Below are 23,000 nucleotides of genomic sequence, written 5' to 3' on the forward strand. Positions count from 1 at the left end.
AGAAGGGGTTTGTCCAGAGGGGAATGGACAGAGCAGAAGGGTCTTTGGCGAGCAGGGAGCAGGAGAAGAGCAGGAGGCAGATGGGCCATGTTTGGGGGCAGAGCAAGCTTGCCCCTTGGCTGCTGCCTTTCTTGGTGCCCTGAGAGCAGGAGCTGGAAGTGCTGAGCGCGTGTGAGAATCTTGTCCCAGGGATGTGTCCTCAATGCCTGAGATGAGTTCCATGGAGTGGAGGGAGTCAGGGGTGGTGCTGAGGGCCCTTAGCAGATGTTGCCATAGCCCCTCCTGCCATAGCAGCCCAGGCCTCCCAGCCCGTAGCCAGATCCACGGCCATAGCCAAGGCCGTAGCCAAAACCACCAAATCCACCAGAGATGGGCTGTCCCTGCACACTGAGCTCGGTGCCCACGGCAGCCGAGGAGGTGGATCCGACGGCGGTGTTCTGGGGGAAGGAGGTCATGATGGGTCCTGGCAGGGTGACCAGCACGGGAGAAGGCTGGATAACAACTCGGGAATCCTGGCATTGCAGGGCACAGGGCTCGTTGCAGCTGTTGGCCAGCGGGGTGGGTCCGCAGGGACTGCAGAGGCTGTTGCAGGCCATGGGTGTGGTGTGGAGGGTGCCTGGAAGAGAAAGGGGGTGAGGAAGGGCAGGAATGTGGGGTGCAAGGGGCAGTGATAGAGCATGGAGGCTGTTGTGGGGCTGTGGGGAGGTGTGAGGGCTGCTGGGGGTGGTGCTGAGCGTGCTGGAAGAGAGGAGTCAGGTGTGCAGGAGCAGGAGGGTCAGGGGATTGAGGCTCACCTGGTTCTTGGAAGAAGCAGGAGTAGATGGAATCTGGAGAAGTGTGTGAGGGAGAGAGGCTCTGGGCCGGCTTTTATGTTGGTCTTGGAGGGGCGGGACAACCTTGTCCCGTGGCCTTGGGGCAATTTTGAGGCAGCAGCTCTTGCCTGGCCCAACCTTGTGAGTCATGAGGTGGGGAGTGTTTTCCTTCATGCAATTGTGCAAATCCATGTCCTGCTCTCGAGGCCATGTCCATCTGACCTTGGAGGCAGCTTTCTGTCAGGAGTTGGTATTTGGGAGATTAGATTGTTCAGTGTTTGTCAAGGAAGGCTGAATAAACAACCAAAACCCTGGAGACTTGCAATGTCATCAGTGAGGCCATTTTGTGGTGTAACTCGTGTGCTGTGGTTTGTGGGTGCCTTGTGAAGACTGGGACTCTGTTCTGTGCATCTGGGTTTCCATCAGTCATTGTGTTGCAGCCAGGAATGCTTAAGGAGCTGCTGACGAACTCCTGGGGACGTCACTCTGCAAAATCTTGGAAGATCCCAATGCCTGGGAGTGTTTCCTGATGGATGACAGTGAGCTCCTGGCCTTGTGTCTTCAGTGGGGTCAAGGGAGCGGAGCTGGGAAATGTGAAGGTATTCTGTCTGTATTTGTCACAGTGTTATGGTCCAGTTGGATTTCCTAAATTTAAGCAACAAACTAATCTGTCATTTCAATTTTTTTTTTTACCTCGGTCAGAAATTTAAGAAATAAACAACAAACGGGGCCCATCCCTTTGTTCCCAGCCATCTCTGTGACGTCAATTCATTTATTCCGCATTCAAGCCATAAGGTTTCACAATTTATATCCTCTGAGTCTTGGTATTATGTTCCTCTTAGCAAATAACCATTAATTACTAACAGATGGTCAACCACCTCCTCTTTCCTTCTCTGCCATTATTTGGGCATTTCTTTGAGGAATTCTCACATTTTCACATCCTTCTCTTGAGGCCGTGTCCATCTCGCCTTGGCAGCAGCCTTTCAGTGAGCCTTTTGGAAATGAAATTGGAGTGTTGTGGGTGCAGGATGAAGACACGACCAATGCTTTGGAGAACTGAGGCTACCCTGCAGCTCTGGCTTGCCGTGGTCTGTGGGTGTGTTGTGGGAAGTTCACCCAACCTCTCTCAGCCCTGACAAGCTGCTCTGGTCTTTGCTGCTGTTCCAAGTACCCGGTGCTGCCCCTTCCACCCCATTCCCTCTCTCCACGCAATTTCCCCAGCTGTCAAAGCCTGACTGGAGACTTCACCTTCACCATCAGTCATGCTCTGAGGGTGTCTTGCTGTCCCTCTTGTCTGGAAGTTTTACAGGGATGGAAGGATTTGATATTCAGGGGTTTTGAGATCTTTACTTGGGCTGAGTGTGGAGGAGCAAGATCACTTCACTGGACATTGTCTGATTGTCAGAAAGAGAGTTTGGAAATTGTCCAGGGTTTTTGGAGGCGAGTATTGTACGATCCTCAACAATCCAGGGCAAGTCCATGGGTCAGGTGTGGGGGCCTGAGAAGGATCTGAATGGCAGACCACAGAAGGTTGAGGCTTGGCATGTCCTTAAAACAGGCAGAAGCTGAGAGATCCGGGAGTTCTTTCAGGCAGGAGGCAAGAATGCAAATGGGACATGTTCCCAACATGCCATGGAATGACCACGGATGACACCCGAGTTCTCCTCAGCTTTGGCTGAACCTTCTACATGCCCTGACACGCGGCACCAACAGCCACACACTGGTCTCTAATTGTGGCAGTTCAGAGGAGCCGCCAAGGTCAGATGGACAGAGCCCCAAGGGAAGGACGTGAAACTGCAGAACTCCAGGAAGGAGAACACTCCCCACCTCAGGACTCACCAGGCTGGGCCAGGCAAGAGCTGCTGCCTCAAAATTGCCCCAAGGCCATGGGACAAGGCTGTCCCGCCCATCCAGGACCAGCATAAAAGCCGGCCCAGGGTCTCTCTCCCTCACACACTTCTCCAGACTCCATCCGCTCCTGCTTCTTCCAAGAACCAGGTGAGTCTCGAGCCCCTGACCCTCCTGCCTCTCCCCCCTTTGGTCCTCTCTTCTAGCACCCTCAGCCCCAGCCTTGGCAGCCCTCACGCCTCCCCACAGCCCCACTACAGCCTCCACACTCCATCACTGCCCCTTGCAACTCTCATCCCTCCCCTTCCTCCCCTCCCTCTCTTCCAGGCACCCTCCACACCACACCCATGGCCTGCAACAGCCTCTGCAGTCCCTGCGGACCCACCCCGCTGGCCAACAGCTGCAACGAGCCCTGTGCCCTGCAATGCCAGGATTCCCGAGTTGTTATCCAGCCTTCTCCTGTGCTGGTCACCCTGCCAGGACCCATCATGACCTCCTTCCCCCAGAGCACCGCCGTTGGATCCACCTCCTCAGCTGCCGTGGGCACTGAGCTCAGTGTGCAGGGACAGCCCATCTCTGGCGGATTTGGTGGCTTTGGTGGCTTTGGCTATGGCCTTGGCTATGGCCGTGGGTTTGGCTATGGGCTGGGAGGCCTGGGCTGCTATGGCAGAAGGGGCTATGGCAACATCTGCTAAGGGCCCTCAGCACCACCCCTGACTCCCTCCACTCCCTGGTACTCATCTCAGGCACTGAGGACACATCTCTGGGACAAGATTCTCAAACGGACTCAGCACTTCCATCTCCTGCTCTCAGGGCACCAAGCAAGGCAGCAGCCAAGGGCACAGCCTGGGCTGCCCCCAAACATGGCCCATCTGCCTCCAGCTCTTCTCCTGCTCCCTGCTCGCCAAGGACCCTTCTGCTCTGTCCATTCCCCTCTGGACAAACCCCTTCTCCCAAGCCAGAGACCATCGGGCACCTCTGCTGGGCTGCTGCCATTGCAGGCCAGGAAGGCCTCGGTGCTCTGGCCAGGCCTTGCCAAAGGAAGGGGCCTTGGCTGATGCTCGGCCTGCTTGCACCTCAGACCAGTTCCCTTCCACTGGCTGCTCCTGAGTTTTCACTCTGCTACCTCAATAAAGATTTCTTGCATCAATACCTCAGATGACTCCTTCTTTCTTCTCCCAAGCTTCTTCCAGGCTCACTCAGCCCTAAGCCAGGCTTGTAGAGGCCCCTGGGGTGGGTGAAAAAGTGCACTAAGATCACTCTTAGGTGTTATTTCTACAGTTCCAGTACTCACTGACACAATTTGCATTTCCAGTGTACTATCACATGAACCCTTCAGCTAGTTTGAAACTCAAACCTGGACACACCAATGCAGGGCTATCCCTGCCTCTGGCACATGCCCCTCGTGGGTGCTGTGTGCAATTTTTCTGGACACCAGTTGCTCCCTCCTGACTTTGTCTTCCAGGACATTCTGCAGCTCTGGCTGAGCACGTCCATGTCTTCCTCGTTTCCACGTCCCAGATCTGAACTCCCATCTCCAGTCTCACCAGAGTGGAGCAGAGGAGCAGAATCCCCCCCTCACCTGCTGCCCACGCTCTGGGGATGAGCCCAGGACACAGAGGGGTTTCTGTTCGGTGCGTTCACATGGCCAGGCATGTCCAATACCTCATCCACTAGCACCCCAAGTGCTCCTCCTTGGGTTCAATCCCCTCATCACCCAGCCTTTATCCAGCATGGTTGGGATTGCTCCAGGCCAGGTGCAGCAGAATCTGCCCCTGCTCTGCTCTGATGATTTCGGAGAGCTCTGTAAATCTCTGGGTTACTGGGAACAAGGAAGACAAGTGTCAGGTGAGGGATACCCAGGGCATGGCCTCAAGGATGATCCATGGCTGGAAGTTTGGGCCAGCCATTGCCGATGACATTGGGGCATTTTTGAGGCCAGCTGCTCTTGCCTGGCACAGCCTGGTGAGTCACGAGGTTGGGAATGCTTTGCTTCTCACAGCTCTGCAATTCCATGTCCTCCTCTCGAGGTCGTGCCCATCTGGCCTTGTCAGCAGCTTTGTTGATTTGGTATTCACCCCAAAATTGGTGGATGAGGGAAGAGGTGCCAGTATCCTGCACCTGGACTTGTGCAAGTCCTTTGTTCCTGTGCCAGAAAACATCCTTGTCTCTGTGCTGGAGAGATGTGGATGTTGGACCATTTGGTGGAGAAGGAAAGGGCGGGACGGTCTCACTCAGAGAGTTGTGGTCAATGGCTCCACGTCCCTGTGAGGAGAACAGGGGTGAGTGGTGACCCACACAGACTCATGTTGTGATTGTTATAATTTTGAATCATTGTCAGAAATCAGGATACTGGAATTTAGGGGGATGATCAGAAAAGCAGGGAGCACTCCAAGCTGAGTAGTGGGGTTGGTTGTCTGGAGGGAATGGATGGCATTCAGAGGGACTGGAACAGGTTGGGAATGTAGGATATTGTCAGTTTCACGAAGCAGAACAAGGCCAAGTGCAAGGTCCTGTATGTGGTTTGGAGCAATTCCAAACAAGGCTGTAGACTGGACAATGAGTGGATTGAGAGCAGCCCAGAGGAGAAAGCCTTGGGGTGTTGGTGGATGAAGAACTGGACCTGCCCCACCGTGTGAATGAGCTGACCAGAAACTCCCTGGAGTCCTGGGCTCATGTCCACGTCATGGGCAGAAGGTGAGGGGGGGAATTCTGCCCCTCGGCCCTGGTTGGGGTAGACTGGAGTTGTGTGTTCAACTCTGGGACCTGAAAATAAGGAAAACATGAAGCGGCTTGAGCGTATGTGTAAATGGGGCTGGCAGGTGATGAGGGTCTGGAGCAACTGATGCCCAGCCAAAATGAACTCAGCATCCATGAGGGGCTTGTGCCATAATCAAGGATAGACCTGCATTGGTGTATCCACGCTGTGATTAAGCAAGTGAAATCCTTCTCTGTGATGGACACAAAGGGTGTCAGTGTGTCCCAGTGGGTCGTGGAAGTGCAGAACCAATTCCAAGAGAGTTGCTGGTGCAATTTTCATCCTCCACAAATGACTTGTGGAGACACGGATTTGCGCCAAGTGTTGTTGGCACTCCTTTGCAGAAAGAATTTCGAGGAGACGTCTCAGTTTGCAAGGCAAGAGAATTTTATTGAGGCAAAAGAAGAGAGAGAGGTCATGAGCAGCCAGTAGAAAGGAGCTGGTCTGAGGGACAAATAGGGCGACCATCAGCCAAGGTCCGTGGATTACAGTAGGTTTGGCCAGACCATCAAGGCCTTCCTGCTCCTTAGAAGAAGCAGCCGCATGGTGAAGGTTCCCAGTGGTCCCCAGCCTCGGAAAACGGATTTGCAGAAGAAGAGACAGGATAGAGCTGGAAGAGAGTGGGAGATGAGGAGGATGCAGATGGACCATATTTGCAGGCAGCCAAGGCTGGCCCCTTGGCTACTGCCTTGCTTGGTGCCCTGAGAGCAGGAGACACCTTAAGGCATCACTGGAATTGAAATTGCTGAGCCGATTTTAGAGCTGTGGCACAGAAAAGTGTCCTCAATGCCTGAAATGTGTTCCAGGGAGTGGGTGGTTGGTGTCAGGGGTGGTGCTGAGGGCCCTTAGCAGATGTTGCCATAGCCCCTTCTGCCATAGCAGCCCAGGCCTCCCAGCCCATAGCCAAATCCACGGCCATAGCCAAGGCCGTAGCCAAGGCCACCAAAGCCACCAAATCCGCCAGAGATGGGCTGTCCCTGCACACTGAGCTCAGTGCCCACGGCAGCCGAGGAGGTGGATCCGACGGCGGTGTTCTGGGGGAAGGAGGTCATGATGGGTCCTGGCAGGGTGACCAGCACAGGAGAAGGCTGGATAACAACTCGGGAATCCTGGCATTGCAGGGCACAGGGCTCGTTGCAGCTGTTGGCCAGCGGGGTGGGTCCGCAGGGACTGCAGAGGCTGTTGCAGGCCATGGGTGTGGTGTGGAGGGTGCCTGGAAGAGAGAGGAGGGTGAGGCAGGGTAGAGGAGTGTGGGGATGCCCGAGGAGTGATGGAGTGTGGAGGCTGTTGTGGGGCTGTTGTGGGGAGGTGTGAGGGCTGCTGGGGCAGAGTGTGCTGCACTCCTGCGAGAGGGGCCAGGGGAGAAGCAGGAGGAGGGTCAGGGGCTTGAGGCTTACCTGGTTCTTGGAAGAAGCAGGAGCAGATGGAGTCTGGAGAAGTGTGTGAGGGAGAGAGACCCTGGGCCGGCTTTTATGCTGGTCCTGGAGGGGCGGGACAGCCTTGTCCCATGGCCTTGGGGCATTTTTGAGGCAGCAGCTCTTGCCTGGTCCAGCCTGGTGAGTCCTGAGGTGGGGAGTGTTCTCCTTCCTGGAGTTCTGCAGTTTCACGTCCTTCCCTTGGGGCTCTGTCCATCTGACCTTGGCGGCTCCTCTGAACTGCCACAATTAGAGACCAGTGTGTGGCTGTTGGTGGCGCGTGTCAGGGCACGTAGAAGGTTCAGCCAAAGCTGAGGAGAACTCGGGTGTCATCCGAGGTCATTCCATGGCATGTTGGGAACATGTCCCATTTGCATTCTGGCCTCCTGCCTGAAAGAACTCCCAGCTCTCTCAGTTTCTGTCCGTTTTAAAGGAAATCCCAGACCTCAACCTTCTGTGGCCTGCCATTCAGATCCTTCTCCGGCCCCCACACTGGACGCCTGGACTTGCCCGGGTTGTTGAGGTTTGTGCAGTAGTCGCTTCCAAAAAACCCAGTACAATTTCCAAACTCTCTTTCTGTCAATCAGACATTGTTCAGAGACTGATCTTGCTCCTCCACAATCAGTCAGGTAATGGTCACAAAACCCCTGAATATCAAATCCTTCCATTCCTGTAAAACTCCCAGACAAGAGGGACAGCAAGACACCCTCAGAGCATGACTGATGATAAAGGTAATGTCTCCAGTCAGGGTTTGACAGATGGGGAAATTGCGTGGAGAGAGGGAATGGGGTGGAAGGGGCAACACCAGGTACTTGGAACAGCAGCAAAGACCAGAGCAGCTTGTCAGGGCTGAGAGAGGCTGGGGGAACTTCCCACAGCACACCCACAGACCACGGCAAGCCAGAGCTGCAATGTGGCCTCAGTTCTCCAAAACTCTGGTCACGCCTTCATTCTGCACCCACAACACCCAAATTTCATCTCTGAAAGGCTCACTGAAAGGCTGCTGCCAAGGTGAGATGGACACAGCCTTAAAAGAAGGACACGGAATGTAAGATTTCCACAAAGAAATGCCCAAATGATGGCAGAGAAGGAAAGAGGAGGTTGTTGACCATCTGTTAGTAATTAATGGTTATTTGCTAAGAGGAACATAATACCAAGACTCAGAGGATATAAATTGTGAAACCTTACGGCTTGAATGCGGAATAAATGGATGTCACAGAGCAGCCTGGGAACAAAGGGATGGGCCCCGTTTGTTGTTCATTTCTTAAATTTCTGACAGAGGTCAAGAAATACATTTTAAATGACAGATTAGGTTGTTGTTTGAAATTAGGAAAGCCAAATGGACCATAACACTGTGACAAATCCAGCCTGAACAGCCTCACGTTTCCCAGATCCTCTCCCTTGACCCCACTGAAGACACAAGGCCAGGAGCTCTCTATCATCCATCAGGAAACACTCCCAGGCATTGGGATCTTCCAAGATTTTGCAGAGTGACGTCCCCAGGAGTTCCTCAGCAGCTCCCTCAGCATTGCTGGCTGCAACACAATGACTGATGGAAACCCAGATGCACAGAACAGAGTCCCAGTCTTCACAAGGCACAAACAAACCACAGCACGCGAGTTACACCACAAAATGGCCTCAGTGATGACATTGCAAATCTCCAGGGCTGTGGTTGTTTATTCAGCCTTCCTTGACAAACACTGAACAATCAAATCCTCCCAAATACCAACTCCTGACAAAAAGCTGCCTCCAAGGTCAGATAGACATGGCCTCGAGAGCAGGACATGGAATTGCAGAACTGCATGAAGGAAAACACTCCCCACCTCATGACTCACCAGGCTGGGCCAGCCAAGACCTGATGCCTCAAAATTGCCCCAAGGCCATGGGACAAGGCTGTCCCACCCATCCAGGACCAGCATAAAAGCCATCCAAGAGCCTCTCTCCCTCACACACTTCTCCAGACTCCATCTGCTCCTGCTTCTTCCAAGAACCAGGTGAGCCTCAATCCCCTGACCCTCCTGCCTCCTGCATCCCTGGCCCCTCCCTTCCAGCACGCTCAGCCCCAGCCTCTGCAGCCTTCATGCCTCCCCACAGCCCCACAACAGCTTCCACACTCCATCACTGCCCCCTGCAACCCTCACCCCCACCCTGCATTACCTCCTGCTTTTTCAGACACCCTCCACATCACACCCATGGCCTGCTACAACCGCTGCAGTCCCTGCGGACCCACCCCGCTGGCCAACAGCTGCAACGAGCCCTGTGCCCTGCAATGCCAGGATTCCCGAGTTGTTATCCAGCCTTCTCCCGTGCTGGTCACCCTGCCAGGACCCATCATGACCTCCTTCCCCCAGAACACCGCCGTCGGATCCACCTCCTCGGCTGCCGTGGGCACTGAGCTCAGTGTGCAGGGACAGCCCATCTCTGGCGGATTTGGTGGCTTTGGCTACGGCCTTGGCTATGGCCGTGGATTTGGCTATGGGCTGGGAGGCCTGGGCTGCTATGGCAGAAGGGGCTATGGCAACATCTGCTAAGGGCCCTCAGCACCACCCCTGACACCACCAGCTCTGGGTCTGGCCACAGCTCCTGCAAGCAAAGCACCTCGGCTGATGGTTGCCCTGCTTGCAGCTCACTCTGGATCCCTTCCATTTCATTTTCTTGTCTCTTTGTTCTTTTGCCTCAATAAAGTTTTTCTGCAGCAAAACCTGAGATGTCTCCTCTTCCTTTTTGAATCCCAGTGGTCTCACACCCTCACCCAGCACAGTGCCAGGGTTCAGCAGGACTTTGGTGACAGGAAAAGGGGCACAAGATTTTTCTCTAGGAAATACGTCAGCAATATTTAACAGAGCCATCGCCTCCAGTAACAAACAAGACCTGCACAAGAAGCAGGGAAAGGGGGAACCTTCAAAATATTTTACAATCTAAACACTTTCTATACCAAAGGCTTTGACACATTAATGCTCTTCTGCCAAACTTTCTTTCTGCCAGCACACAAACTCTCTTCCCAGCAGGACCCCCAAGCCCTCTGAACAAACACTCATAAAATTTTTCACTTGGGCAGGAGCTCTGGAGTGCAAGCGCTTCATTCCCTGCAGCTCACGCAGGCCCAGCGGGAGCAGAGTTTCCCAGCACCATGGACAGTTCATGTTTTGATTTCCCAGCCGTCTCCACCTCCTCTTCCCCTCCGTGACCAACCTCGCACTGAAAAACCCGTGCTTTTCCCACAGAATTCCATGTTTGTGACAGTGTTCACAGGGGTCTTAGGATGATGGAAGAGATGAGGATCTGACTCCATGTTTCAGAAGGCTTGATTTATTTTTTTATTATATATATTATATTAAAACTATACTGAAAGAATAGAAGAAAGGATTTCATCAGAAGGCTGGCTAAGAATAGAAAAAGAAAGAATAATAACAAAGGTTTGTGTCTCGGACTTTCTGTCTGAGCCAGCTGACTGTGATTGGCCATTAATTAGAAACATCCAACATGGACCAATCACAGATCCACCTGTTGCATTCTACAGCAGCAGATAACCATTGTTTACATTTTGTTCCTGAGGCCTCCCAGCTTCTCATGAGGAAAAATCCTCAGGAAAGGATTTTTCATAAAAGATGTCTGTGACACATGTTTTCTCTTTTCCCGTTTCCCTCTTGTCCTCCACGTGTGCCCTGCAGAGAACAGCAGAGCTCCCTCAGCTTCATCCTCTGCCCTCAGAGATTTGCACACACGGATGGCTGGGAGTCTCAGCTCTCAGCCTCTCCTCTAGGAAAAATCCTCCTTTAGAGCATTTCTGGCTCTGAAATGGTTTTGATTCACTAAATTGACTTCATTTTCACACTGGGGTGGCCAGGACTGCCCACAACCCTTCACATGTGACCCCATCAGTGATAAACAGACAGCAAAAGTCACCTCTCCCTGCTTGGTCAGCATTCCAGATCCTGGACACTTGAGGTCCCTGCTCCCAAAATGCTACAGGGACATCTCCTGGTCCATTTCTCCTCCACCACAACCACAAAGGCTTTTCTGGAGAAGAAAACAATTGTTCCAACTGAGACTCGGACCTTTTATCCCATTTGGGATGACTCCCCTCACCAAGAATCAGGGCTTGGCTCCTGTCCTTGCTGAGCTCCAGCAGATGCCCAGGACCACTCAGGTTTTCAGTGTTGGCCAAAAAGGATCCAATTTTTGGATCCTGGGGATTTGCTGCCATCTGGACTTTGGGACACTAACCACAAGCCTCAGGGCCATGCCCTTCAGAGCCTTCTCAGGCCACTGAGCTCGCCTCCAACAACCCTGGGCAAACTCCAAAACCTCATTCTGACCACCAGATACTGACCAGAGAAGTGTCCTCACACCTCAGCCCAAGTTGGGACCCAAAATGCCCTGGATATCAAAACTCTGAAATCAAGAGGGGCAATGGAAGAGCACAACCAACATCAAAGACAAGGTTTAATGTCAGAGTTTCCAGACTGGGGAAATGCAGAGAAAGAGGGAATGTGATGGAAGGGGCATCACTGTGGGAACCCAGAACGTTCCTCTGGCAGCCCAGGATGGCCAGGACCCCTGCCAGGGGGCTCAGAAGCCCTGGCAGGGAGCCCAAAACACCTTTGGTTTTGATTATGACCTGTGGAGCAAATTACCAACCTTATATGAAGACCAGCAATCCACAAGAGTTTCAGTAGAATGATAGTGAAGTTATCAGGGAGTGAAAAAGTAGATTTTGGGGTTTCTGGTATGAGGGTTCAGGAGGCAGGATGGAGGGAACTGGGCATGTCCAGCCTTTCTCCTTCTTCTTCTTCTTGGCCTCCATCTTCTGCTGTGATGTTGGCACTTAGAGATTGGTTTAGAGTAGGAGCTCACTGTCTAACATAGGTGATAGGTATTGGAAAGTAATTGTAAATATTGTATATGGAGTTTTTAGTATAAAGGCATAACATAAAGACATAACACCACCTCAGGGGTAGGCAGAGTGCCTGGAACTACCCTCTTGGGCAGACCTTGGCAGGGCAGGAGAAAATTTTTTATCAATAAGATACAATAAACAACCTTGAGACCGAGAACCGAAGAGCCCTGACTCCTTCTTCAAGCGCCAAGCTGGGAAAAGAGACTTTCGAACTTTTCTTGGGGTCACTCTGATAAACCAGAGATCCCGACACAGCACCAGATACTTGGAACAGCTGCAAAGCTCAGCCCGGCCTGACAAGGCTGAGAGAAACTGGGGACAACTCTTTACAACACACCCACAAAGCCACAGCACACCAGGGCCACGGGATGACCTAAATGATGACACCACAGCTCTCCAAAACCCTGGTCACGTCTTCGGCCTGCCCAGGCAAGAACCATCAGCAGCAGGATTTGGTCACTGTAATTTGCAATTAATTAAAAGCTGTCACCAAGGTCAGGTGGGCATGGCCTCAAGAGAGGGACGTGGAATCACATAATTGACAAAGACACGCCGGAACCAGGAGAGGGGAGGGGAAGGACCACACTGGTTGTCTGTTAGTAATTAGTAGGTTTTGCTCAGAGGGACACGATGTTAACATTTATAGAACAAAAGTTATGAAACCTCGTGGCTTGAATGAGGAATGAGAGAATCGAGGTCACAGCCCTGGCAAAAAGGGATCAGGTTTGTTGTTTGTTTACTGGATTTCTAAACCAGGTCAAGGAATGCACTTTAAATGACAGTGAATGCTGTCTTGTAAATTTGAAAAATACAAATGGAAGCAAACATTGGAACATCTCAGCCTGACTGTGCTCTCGTTTTCCAGATTGTCTCTCGATCTCACTCAAGACACAAGGCCAGGAAATCTCTTTCATCCATCACAAGGAACTTCCAGGCACCAGGACCTTGCCAAGCTGTTCCAGAGTGACCTGCCCAGGAGCTCCTCAAAGCTCCCTCAGCATTCCTGGATGGACGCAATGACAGATGGACATCCAGCGGCACAGAACAGAGTCCCAGTCTTCACAAGGCACCCCCAAACCACAGCACACAAGTGCCACAAAATGATCTCACTGATGACATCGCAGATCTTCGGGGCCCTGGTTGCTTATTAAGCCCTCGCTGAAACACATTGAACAATCACATCCACCCAAATACCAAATTATTAATGTTCCTGCCAAGGTCAAATGTACACAGCAACAAGAGCTGGACACGGAACTGCAAAATTGTGGGAGGGAAAACATTCCCCACCTCATTAATCACTAGTAACGAAAGAACTGCTGCCTCAAAAATGCCCCAAGGCCATGGCACAAGGCTGTCCCACCCATCCAGGATCAGCATAAAAGCCAGCCCAGAGCCTCTCTCCCTCACACACTTCTCCTCAAGCCTTCTCCTCCTGCTCCTGCAGACAACCAGGTGAGTCTCAATACCCTGAATCCCCTGACCCTCCTGCTCCTGCACCTCTCACCCCTCTCTTCCAGCACGCTCAGCCCCAGCCCCAGCACCTCTCACACCTCCCCACAGCCCCACAGCAGCCTCCACACTCCCATACCCTGCTGCATCCCCACCCGGCCTCACCCCTCTCTCTCTTCCAGGACCCTCCACACCACACCCATGGCCTGCTACAACATCTGCCAACCCTGCGGACCCACCCCGCTGGCCAACAGCTGCAACGAGCCCTGTGCCCTGCAATGCCAGGATTCCCGAGTTGTTATCCAGCCTTCTCCTGTGCTGGTCACCCTGCCAGGACCCATCATGACCTCCTTCCCCCAGAGCACCGCCGTCGGATCCACCTCCTCGGCTGCCGTGGGCACTGAGCTCAGTGTGCAGGGACAGCCCATCTCTGGCGGATTTGGTGGCTTTGGCTACGGCCTTGGCTATGGCCGTGGATTTGGCTATGGGCTGGGAGGCCTGGGCTGCTATGGCAGAAGGGGCTATGGCAACATCTGCTAAGGGCCCTCAGCACCACCCCTGACACCAACCACCCACTCCATGGAACTCATCTCAGGCATTGAGGACACATCCCTGGGACCAGATTCTCAAACGGACTCAGCACTTCCAGCTCCTGCTCTGCGGGCACCAACCAAGGCAGCAGGCCAGCTGTCCCCAAACGTGGCCCATCTGTCTCCTGCTCTTCTCCTGCTCCCTGCTCGCCAAGGACCCTTCTGCTCTGTCCATTCCCCTCTGGACAAACCCCTTCTCCCAAGCCAGAGACCCTCGGGCACCTCTGCCTGGCTGCTGCCACTGTGGGACAGGAAATCCCTGATGCTCCGGCCAGGCCTGCTGCAATGAAAGGATCTGTGCTGATGTTTGTCCTGTTCCACCTCAGACCAGCTCCATTTTATTTATTTCTCCTGCTTTTTACTTGTTGTTTTTTTGCCTCAATAAAGTTTTCTTGCATCATGATTCCTTTTTCTTTCTTCTACCAAGCTTCTTCCGACCACTCACAGCCTCCATCCAAGTTTCAATTTTCCATCAGCTCCAACAGGCCTCAGGTTTGGTGTTCACCCTTTTTCCACTCATCCCAGAAGAAATGACCCTCCAAGATGCCAAGGCTTATTCAGGGAAATATCTCAGCCCAATATTTCAGCCTGGTTTAATTTTTTTTCCTTCCTTTTTGACCAACCTCCTTCCCTAACACCACTCCATAAGGAGAAACAGAAAGGAATTCTGGAGGCAGGGGAGAAAGGAGGAGGAGAAAAAAGAAGTGGGAAAAATGTGTTATTCCCTTCCATGGATTCAGCACTGACTTCAATGTCCCTATTTGTTGCAGTAAGGTAGAAAAATTATATTAAAAATTATTTTTAAAAATTATAAAAAATAATTATACAAAAAATTATAAAGAAAGGCCTCATAAAATCAAGCCTGCTCTCCTACAATCAGTGGCTGGCCTTGTCAAGTTAGCACTTTGAAATTCCCCACGTGGGAGCAATCCTTGTATGAACAGTTTGTTAACAAAACAATCTATTCCTGCTTGAAGAAAACAACTTACACCTGTACAAACTGTTTTTACAATGTTAGATAGAAAAATGATAATTATCTCTCACAAACAACTTTTCCTGTATGCACACAAAGGGCGTTTGAGTGACCAATCAATACAGAATAACAATTTATTACTAACCAGTAAAGTAATTGGCAAGAAATTACCAACCAATTGGAGTCTGTAAAAGTGCAAAAAAACGAGTTATGTGAATAAAGAATGGGCTTTTGGGGTTATAAAATGGAATTATAGTCCAATATCCATTCCATAACCTGTAAGGAACCAACCAAACAAGCTCTGGTCCCTTTCACACAGGGAAAACTTCCCTCATTGTCCAAGGCATCTCCCGTGTCCTGCGTCAAAGCCAAGGCCAAGGAATGGCCACAAAAACCATCCCGGGCCTCACTTCAATCCCTGGAAGCATTCAAGGCCAGGATGGGTTGGTTTATAAACAATTCCCCATAGAATTAGAAATATTTGGTTTGGAAAGCAAATATTGAAAAACTCCTTCCCGGAATTCCCCATCCCTGAGAGGGACCAACATCCATGTGGGAATGGCACTCGGGGACATGGTTTGGAGTGGCTTTGGCACGGCTGGGGGAAGAGCAGGACTCACTCTCAGAGGGCTTTTCCTTTCCAATCTCAACAATTCCACGATTTTATGCCCCTTTGGAAGCTGATTTCAAGATTTCAATTCCTTACAATAAAAAAAAAAAAAAAAAACAAACCAAAACTAAAACTAAAACTAAACTAAAATAAAATAAATAAATATAAATATAATTATAAATATAAATATAAATATAATCCTTACAATAAATTTAAATACATTTATATATTTATACAAATATAAATATCGAATTTTGCCATCTGCAACCTATGGCTCAGTCCCTCTTCTAATTGTGGCCAATCCTAATGAGTCACTTCATTGATAAGAACAATAAACCAGTGATAAGACAATGATAACCCCCTGATAAAATCCCACTATTTCATTATCCACATAAATAATTATAAATTAATTCTATATTCCCTTTTACATCTCACCTAAGTTGACAACCTTGGAGGTTTTTCCCAACCCCAAAATTTTAGAATATAATTTAATTAGTAGAGTGGACCTTCCCATCAAACCCTATATCAACAAAATATAATAAAATGTAATTTATATTAATCCAGCTTTTTTTGGTGCCTTTCACAGTGAGTGTTTAATCAACCAGAAAAATTAATTTCATGACACTCTGGTGTGGAGGTGAAAGTGCTGCTCATCTTTTCCATGTCCTATGGAATCAGGACCCCTGATTTTCAACATCATAATAATAATAATAATAATAATAATAATAATAATAATAATAATAATAATAATAATAATAATAATAATAATAATAATAATAATAATAATAATAATAATAATAATAATAATAATAATAACCCTCAAAACCAGCTGCAATTGATAAATCCATCAACAGACCCTTGCAAGCAGATGGGGAAGGAAAAATAACCCCATAAAGGTTAAAAAAAACTCCAAAAATCTCCTGTTTTAAGTAAATCCATAAAGCCCCACCAGGATAAATCAGAATAAATGCCAAAACCAAACCACCAGGCAAAGGCCTTCTGGGGGAGAAAGGCTGCCAAAAAAATAGAAAACACCTGGTAAGTAAACTCCACCTAATGAAATTATTAAGATTGAGCAATGAGCCCACAAACAGAGAGGGAGAAAGGGAAAGGAATAAATTTTAACAAAAAGAGGGGGAAAATGGCAGAAAACAAAAAAATGTAAATTGCGGGAAAGAGGGATGGACAATGATCCAAAGTCAAAATGCTGCCAAAAATGTTGATAAAAAGAACAAATTCTGAAATTTCCCAAAACAAATGTCCTGGGTGCCTCAGACCCCTCAGCTCTGCACCAATTCCATGTCACAATTCACAATCCTCAGGGTCCTTGGACCACCAGTTTTGGGCGTTGTCACCTCCTGCCCTCCCTGTCCCCACCCTGATGGAAAATTTGGGACAATCTGGAGGTCAGGGAATTCCAGAAGGGTTTGGGTGGGAAAGGACCTTCAAGATCTTTAATTCCAACGTTTTTGCCTGGGCAGGGACAACTTCTACCATCCCAGGTTGCTCCAAGCATCATTCCATCATTCCATCATTCCATCATTCCAGGATTCCATGACTTGCTCCAAGCCTGCCATCCTGGTTGCTCGTTAGCTGCTCCGGAGCTAACGAAGCTCATCAAGACTCATCACGTGCAAAACCCACCAGGCACGGAGAGAAATTCCCGATCCATCGGGAGCCGGCCAGGAGCCCTCGCTCCACCAGACTTTTGGGACGCAGCTAAAAACGCCTTTGGGACGGCCTGAAACCACGAGGGATGATCCGAGCCGCTGCAGAGTGATTTTAAAGATCTCCCAGGAATCCCTCAAAGCACCACATCGGGACAGATCCGTCCTTTCGGGGCCGCCTGGGATCCTGGAGGATCGGGAAAAGGATCCTTGCCCTGGGTTTCCAACCAAATCTCTTCTGTTTGTTTGCTCACCTTAAATATCACCTGAAAACCCGCGCTGACCTTTCCAGCTGAAAGGACGGCTCTGTGCTGTTAACGGTTGGGATTTGTGACCTTGGAGGTCTTTTCCAACCAAAATAATTCCATTATTATTCCAACCAAAATAATTCCGTTAATTATTCCATAATTCCGGCAAGAACAGCGGCAATATTTTGGTTAAGAGGAAGTTTGGCATCGTCATTCCTCAACAGGAGATGACCCTTAGATTCTCCTCCCTCTGCTAATTGAAATTCCCATAAATCAGAATTAAATTAAATTCCTTCAAGAAGGTGCCGAGCTCAACAGGAGCCCTCGGAGAAACGCTGCTGCCACAATTGGAAATGGAATCATGGAACGCTTTGGGTTGGAAAAGACCTCCAAGCTCATCTCCTTCCAACCTCGCTCCACCATCCCAGGTTGCTCCAAACTGGCCTTGGACACATCCAGGGCTCCAGGGACAGCCACAGCTTCTCGGGGAATTCCATTCCAGCCCCTCACCACCCTCACAGGGAGGAATTCATTCCCAATATCCCAAATTCCCTCCGTCACTCCAAGCCATTCCCCTCGTCCTGTCCCAAAGATTTCAGCCAAATCAAACTTTCCACGGGAAGCAAAGGAAGCAAATCCATCGGCCCCATCCCTTCCCTGCAGGACCCCAGTGCCAGCACCCCGTTATTCCTGACCCCGGGAAGGGAGCCCAAGTCCCTCCAGCCTGGAAAAGCCTCTGGAGCGACGGCTCCGCCCAAAGCAAACCCCGCGGCCTTGGAATTCACCGCTCTGGAGAAAAGCCGCCCACACAAAGGCATTGGGAGAATCAGGGCACGGAACCAGCTGGATTTCAGGGTCCTTCCCAACCCAAACCATTCCATGAGGATTTAGGAGCCCAACCCGTTCACCTCAGCAGGGCCAAACTTTAGAGGGAATTTTTGGGGTTTCTGCCCGGGCCTCCCTGGGCCCGTGCGCACCAGGCCAGGCTCCGAGCCCTCCTCCCCTCCCGGGTTTTGTTATTCCCTGGCAGGATTGCTCAGGAACCAGGAGAGGGCTCAGGTGCGGGCTGAAATTGGATTTATAATACAATATTATTAATTTCTCCAGGACTGAAATTATATTTTCCACTCCCAAAATCCGCTGTTACTCAAGAGGACTTTGTGAATTCCTGCGGCTCCCAGGTGGGACAACAACAACATTTCCCAATTTCCCAAGAAAAAGGGAAGGACAAGGACAAGGACACATTTTGGAGAAGCCAAACAAACAGAGATGAAGATTTTTTTATGAATGAATATTTTAAAATTTATATTTTATTTTATATAATTTGTAAAACAAAATATAAATTTATATCTAATCTAATCTAATCTAATCTAATCTAATCTAATATAATATAATATAATATAATATAATATAATATAAACAATACAATAAATACAATATATTATATTTATTTCTAATATAATATATTATATGTTATATATATAAAATATATTTTTATATTTATGAATGAATTAATTTTTTATTAATTTAGAAACTATTTAGGTGTATGTGAGTCATTTCTAAATTCAGGAGAAGGACAAGGACACCTTTTGGAGAAGCCAAGAAAACAGAGATGAAGATTTTTATGAATGAATATTTTAAAATTTATAATTTATTTTATATAATATATCGAGTAAAATATAATTTTGTATTATATATAATATAATAAATATTTAATATTTATTATATAATATTTCCTTTTGTTATATAATATAATATAATATAATATAATATAATATAATATAATATAATATAATATAATATAATATAATATAATATAATATAATATAATATAATATAATATAATATAATATAATGTATTATAATATATATATTATATTATATTATATTATATTATATTATATTATATTATATTATATTATATTATATTATATTATATTATATTATATTATATTATATTATATTATATTATATTATATTATATTATATTATATTATATTATATTATTATAATATGATATATTTCTATATAATATATTATAAATTATATCTATAAAATATATTTTTTGTATTTTTATATTTTTGAATGAATTCATTTTTTATTAATTTAGAAACTATTTGGGCGTATGTGAATAGTTTCTAAATTCATAAAAGATGAATTCATTCATAAATATAAAAATATTTATTTCCTGGAGAGCCAGGAAAGCAAAATCACCGACATGGGGGGAAAAAAAATCATCCCAAAAAATGCTTTCCATCCTGAAGGAGTCCTGTTCTCCAGCTTCATTCTCTAATGTTGGAATTTCAACAGGCCAGGGGGAACACAGAGGGAGCAGCGTGTTAAAAAATGGGATTAAAACATCAGCACTCCAAGATTTGGGCTGTGGAATAAATGGGATTGGATTTTATTTATGGAATTTTATTTATGGAATTTTAAGTCGTTGGATTTTATTTATGGAATGGTTCAGACTGGTTCAAGACCATCCATTCCCGTCATTTCCTTGGTCCAAAAGTGGATTTAATTTTTCCACTGTTCCTCTTGTTTAATCACTGGGGCGGTTTCAGAGTTGTTCCAAACCTTTATGTAACTTAAAAATATTAAAAGACAACAGTCTCACGTTTCCATGGTGATGGAGACAGTGGGAATTCACGGGCATCTCATTTTTAATCAAGGTTTAAAAGTCACGAAAATTCAAAATTCACTTGGAGCCCCCCTGAAAAGCTCCAGGCAGAACAAAGAGAGGCTGAGCCCAGGAATAAAATCATGGAATGGTTTTGGGTGGGAAGGGAGCTCGGCCACGTCCCCAGGTGCCACATCCCACCCCTCAGAGATGTCCTGATTTTCCTCTGGAAGCATCCAAGGCCAGGTTGGACGGGGCTTGGAGCACCTGGGATGGTGGGAGATGTTCCTGGCCATGGCAGGGGGGTGGAATTTGGTGAAATTCCCTTCCAACCCAAACCATTCCATGCTTTGGTGATGGAATGGATTTTCTCGGATCAGGATCCTCAGAGAAAAGGGCAAAGCTGCTCTGTTATTCTGGAAAAATCAGGTTAAATTGAAAAAAAAACCACCAAAACCCATAAAAACAACGATCCCAAAACAAAATATTTCCAAAACTAAACCTAAAGAGCGACAGAAACGGGAGAAAAAAACCCCAAAATTTTACTGACTCACCCTTTCCCAGCCTCCATGCGCGTCCCAAAGGAGAAAACCTGGCGGGGTTTGGGTCTTTCTGCTCCCAAAAAAAGCACGGCTGGACGTGAGGGAGCCGTGGAGAGAGGAGAGAGAGAACATGTGAGCAGCACCCCGGGCACTGCTGAGCCAGCCGGCCAAATTCCTGGAAAAACTGCAAGTCAGGGATTGTGCCGGGGCTGGAAAGGGAATAAAAGGGGTTTGTGGTTGGTTTCTCACCGTGACCCAACTTGTCCCCTCATGAGAAATTTGAATTTCCCCGAGTTTAGGCCATGGGGTGAAAGCTGCTCCAAAAGTCTCGGGGTGTCCTCAGCTCTGTTGTCACCATTGCCAGGTGTCCTTTATCCTTCTAAAAATATATTTTGGGTTAAAAATATATTTTGGGTTTTTTCCTTGGGGTTTTTGGGGGTTTGGTTTTGGGAGGGAAAAATTTGGGGTAAACAAATTTCAGTGGATCCCCCAGAGTGAAGAGTGGGCAGAGCTGGGGGGCCCCGGAGGAGTTGGAGCCTCCCAGTTTGGGGTCTCCATCCCCCTGGAAAAACTGCAAAAAACTCTGGAAAAACTGCAAAAAATCCTCAGGGATTGTGCCGGGGCTGGAAAGGGAATAAAAGGGGTTTGTGGTTGGTTTCTCACCGTGACCCAACTTGTCCCCTCATGAGAAATTTGAATTTCTGGAGTTTAGGCCACGGGGTGAAAGCTGCTCCAAAAGTCTCGTGGTGTCCTCAGCTCCGTTGTCACCATTGCCAGGTGTCCTTTATCCTTCTAAAAATATATTTTGGGTTAAAAATATATTTTGGGTTTTTTCCTTGGGGTTTTTGGGGGTTTGGTTTTGGGAGGGAAAAATTTGGGGTGAACAAATTTCAGTGGATCCCCAGAGTGAAGAGTGGGCAGAGCTGGGAGGGCATGGAGGGGTTGGAGCCTCCCGGTTTGGGGTCTCCATCCCCCTGGAAAAACTGCAAAAAACTCTGGAAAAACTGCAAGAAAACCTCAGGGATTGTGCTGGGGCTGGAAAGGGAATAAAAGGGGTTTGTGGTTGGTTTCTCACTGTGACCCAACTTGTCCTCCCATGAGAAATTTGAATTTCCTGAGTTTTGGCCAAGGGGCGAAAGCTGCTCCAAAAGTCTCATGGTGTCCTCAGCTCCGTTGTCACCCTGGCCAGGTGTCCTTTATCCTTCCAAAAATATATTTTGGGATTTTTCCTTGGGGTTTTTGGAGGTTTTGGGGTGTGCTGATCCCAGTGAGGGAATGTCTGAGGGAGGGAAAAATTTGGGTTGAACAAATTTCAGTGGATCCCCCAGAGTGAAGAGTGGGCAGAGCTGGGAGGGCATGGAGGGGTTGGAGCCTCCCGGTTTGGGGTCTCCATCCCCATCCCAAAGACTCCAGGGAGGGAATGGGAATGTGGGTGTGGATGGCGCGGCTCCCACGCGTGTTTCCCCCCTCCCCAAAACTTCGGGAAATACGGGATTACCGTATTTACAAATGCGCGTGCGCGCCGCGGGTACCGTAATTTTTCTACTGCGCATCACACCGGTACCGTAATTTCCAGCGCGCATGCGCATTGCCGCCGTCGTTATTTCAAATGCGCATGTGCAAAAGAAATACCGGATTTTTTTTTTTTTGAGTGCCCGTCGCGCTACCGTAATTTCACCTTGCGCATGCGCACTGAAAGGAACGTATTCTAAATGCGCAACATCACACGGTTACCGTAATTCCAGGTGCGTACGCGCAATCACAACTAAAACAATTCTGATTGTGCATCACAGAATTACCGTACCTCGACATGCGCATGCCCACCTTAAATACCGTAATGTCCTGTATGCACCGTGTGTCCAAAAGCGCATGCGCACACCAAGTATCGCAGTTCCACATGAGGATCGCGCAAGTACCGTATTTACAGTTGCGCATGCGCTCCTCAGACGCCGTAGATCCAAAGCGCCGCACCGCGATACCGTAATTACAAATGCGCGCCCGCACCGCCGCGTTTCCAGATACGCATGCGCACCACAACCGCCCTAATTCCAAATGCTCATCCAAGCACGGCTACCGTAATTACAAATGCGCATCCCGTCTCAAGTGCCGTAATTCCAAAGGCGCCGTAATTCCAGAGGTACCGTACTTCTCAATGCGCATGCACGGCATAAATATCACTTCCAAACGCGCATGCGCGCCATCACTCCCGTATTTCCGAGTGTGTATCGCACCCTTCCATGTCGCCCAGAGCGCATGCGCACCACAACTACCGTAATTGCAACAGCATATACTAGAAATAAGATGCTCCTAAACGCGCATGCGCACAAGTACCGTTTTTCCCAAAGAGCAGCGCAATCCTCTCACCACAAATGCGCTTGCGCGCAGCGGCTACCGTAATTTGTAGTGCGCATCACAAAACAACTACCGTAATTCCCAATGCACATTCACAAAACAACTACCGTATTTCCTAATGCGCATTAGAACATAATTACCGTACTTCCTAATGGGCATCGCAACACAGCTACCGTATTTCTTCATGCGCATCAGAACACAGCTACCGTAATTCCA

The 23,000-nt window shown here is 48.6% G+C and overlaps 2 protein-coding genes and 3 pseudogenes across 2 annotated transcripts; 3 read left to right on the plus strand and 2 right to left on the minus strand.

Moving 5' to 3' along the window:
* Positions 1–257: 257 nt before the first annotated feature.
* LOC134417242 (feather keratin B-4-like) lies at positions 258–1,775 on the minus strand (annotated as a pseudogene).
* A 516-nt stretch (positions 1,776–2,291) lies between these two features.
* On the plus strand, positions 2,292–3,355 carry LOC134417298 (feather keratin B-4-like; annotated as a pseudogene).
* Positions 3,356–6,263: 2,908 nt separating this feature from the next.
* On the minus strand, positions 6,264–6,940 carry LOC134431028 (feather keratin B-4-like; annotated as a pseudogene).
* A 608-nt stretch (positions 6,941–7,548) lies between these two features.
* LOC134417356 (feather keratin 2-like) lies at positions 7,549–9,364 on the plus strand. Its single transcript, XM_063154550.1, has 3 exons — positions 7,549–7,564; positions 8,713–8,820; positions 9,006–9,364. Exons 1-3 carry the CDS (start codon positions 7,549–7,551, stop codon positions 9,362–9,364), a joined length of 483 nt encoding a protein of 160 aa, XP_063010620.1.
* A 3,696-nt stretch (positions 9,365–13,060) lies between these two features.
* On the plus strand, positions 13,061–14,173 carry LOC134431033 (feather keratin B-4-like). The gene is made up of 2 exons (XM_063178985.1): positions 13,061–13,185; positions 13,365–14,173. Exons 1-2 carry the CDS (start codon positions 13,061–13,063, stop codon positions 13,720–13,722), a joined length of 483 nt encoding a protein of 160 aa, XP_063035055.1. The 3' UTR covers positions 13,723–14,173.
* The last annotated feature ends 8,827 nt before the right edge of the window (positions 14,174–23,000 follow it).

Source organism: Melospiza melodia, chromosome 1 (assembly GCF_035770615.1).
Source record: "Melospiza melodia melodia isolate bMelMel2 chromosome 1, bMelMel2.pri, whole genome shotgun sequence".
Classification (NCBI taxonomy): domain Eukaryota; kingdom Metazoa; phylum Chordata; class Aves; order Passeriformes; family Passerellidae; genus Melospiza; species Melospiza melodia.

What these genes read in the sequence shown, in the direction of transcription:
- LOC134431033 (XM_063178985.1), top strand. Translation starts at nt 13,061, where the DNA reads ATGCCCCAAGGCCATGGCACAAGGCTGTCCCACCCATCCAGGATCAGC. An exon ending in CTGCTCCTGCAGACAACCAG is followed by an intron (nt 13,186 to 13,364) that starts GTGAGTCTCAAT and finishes TCTCTCTTCCAG; the next exon opens with GACCCTCCACACCACACCCA.
- LOC134417356 (XM_063154550.1), top strand. An exon ending in TCTGCTCCTGCTTCTTCCAA is followed by an intron (nt 8,821 to 9,005) that starts GAACCAGGTGAG and finishes CTGCTTTTTCAG; the next exon opens with ACACCCTCCACATCACACCC.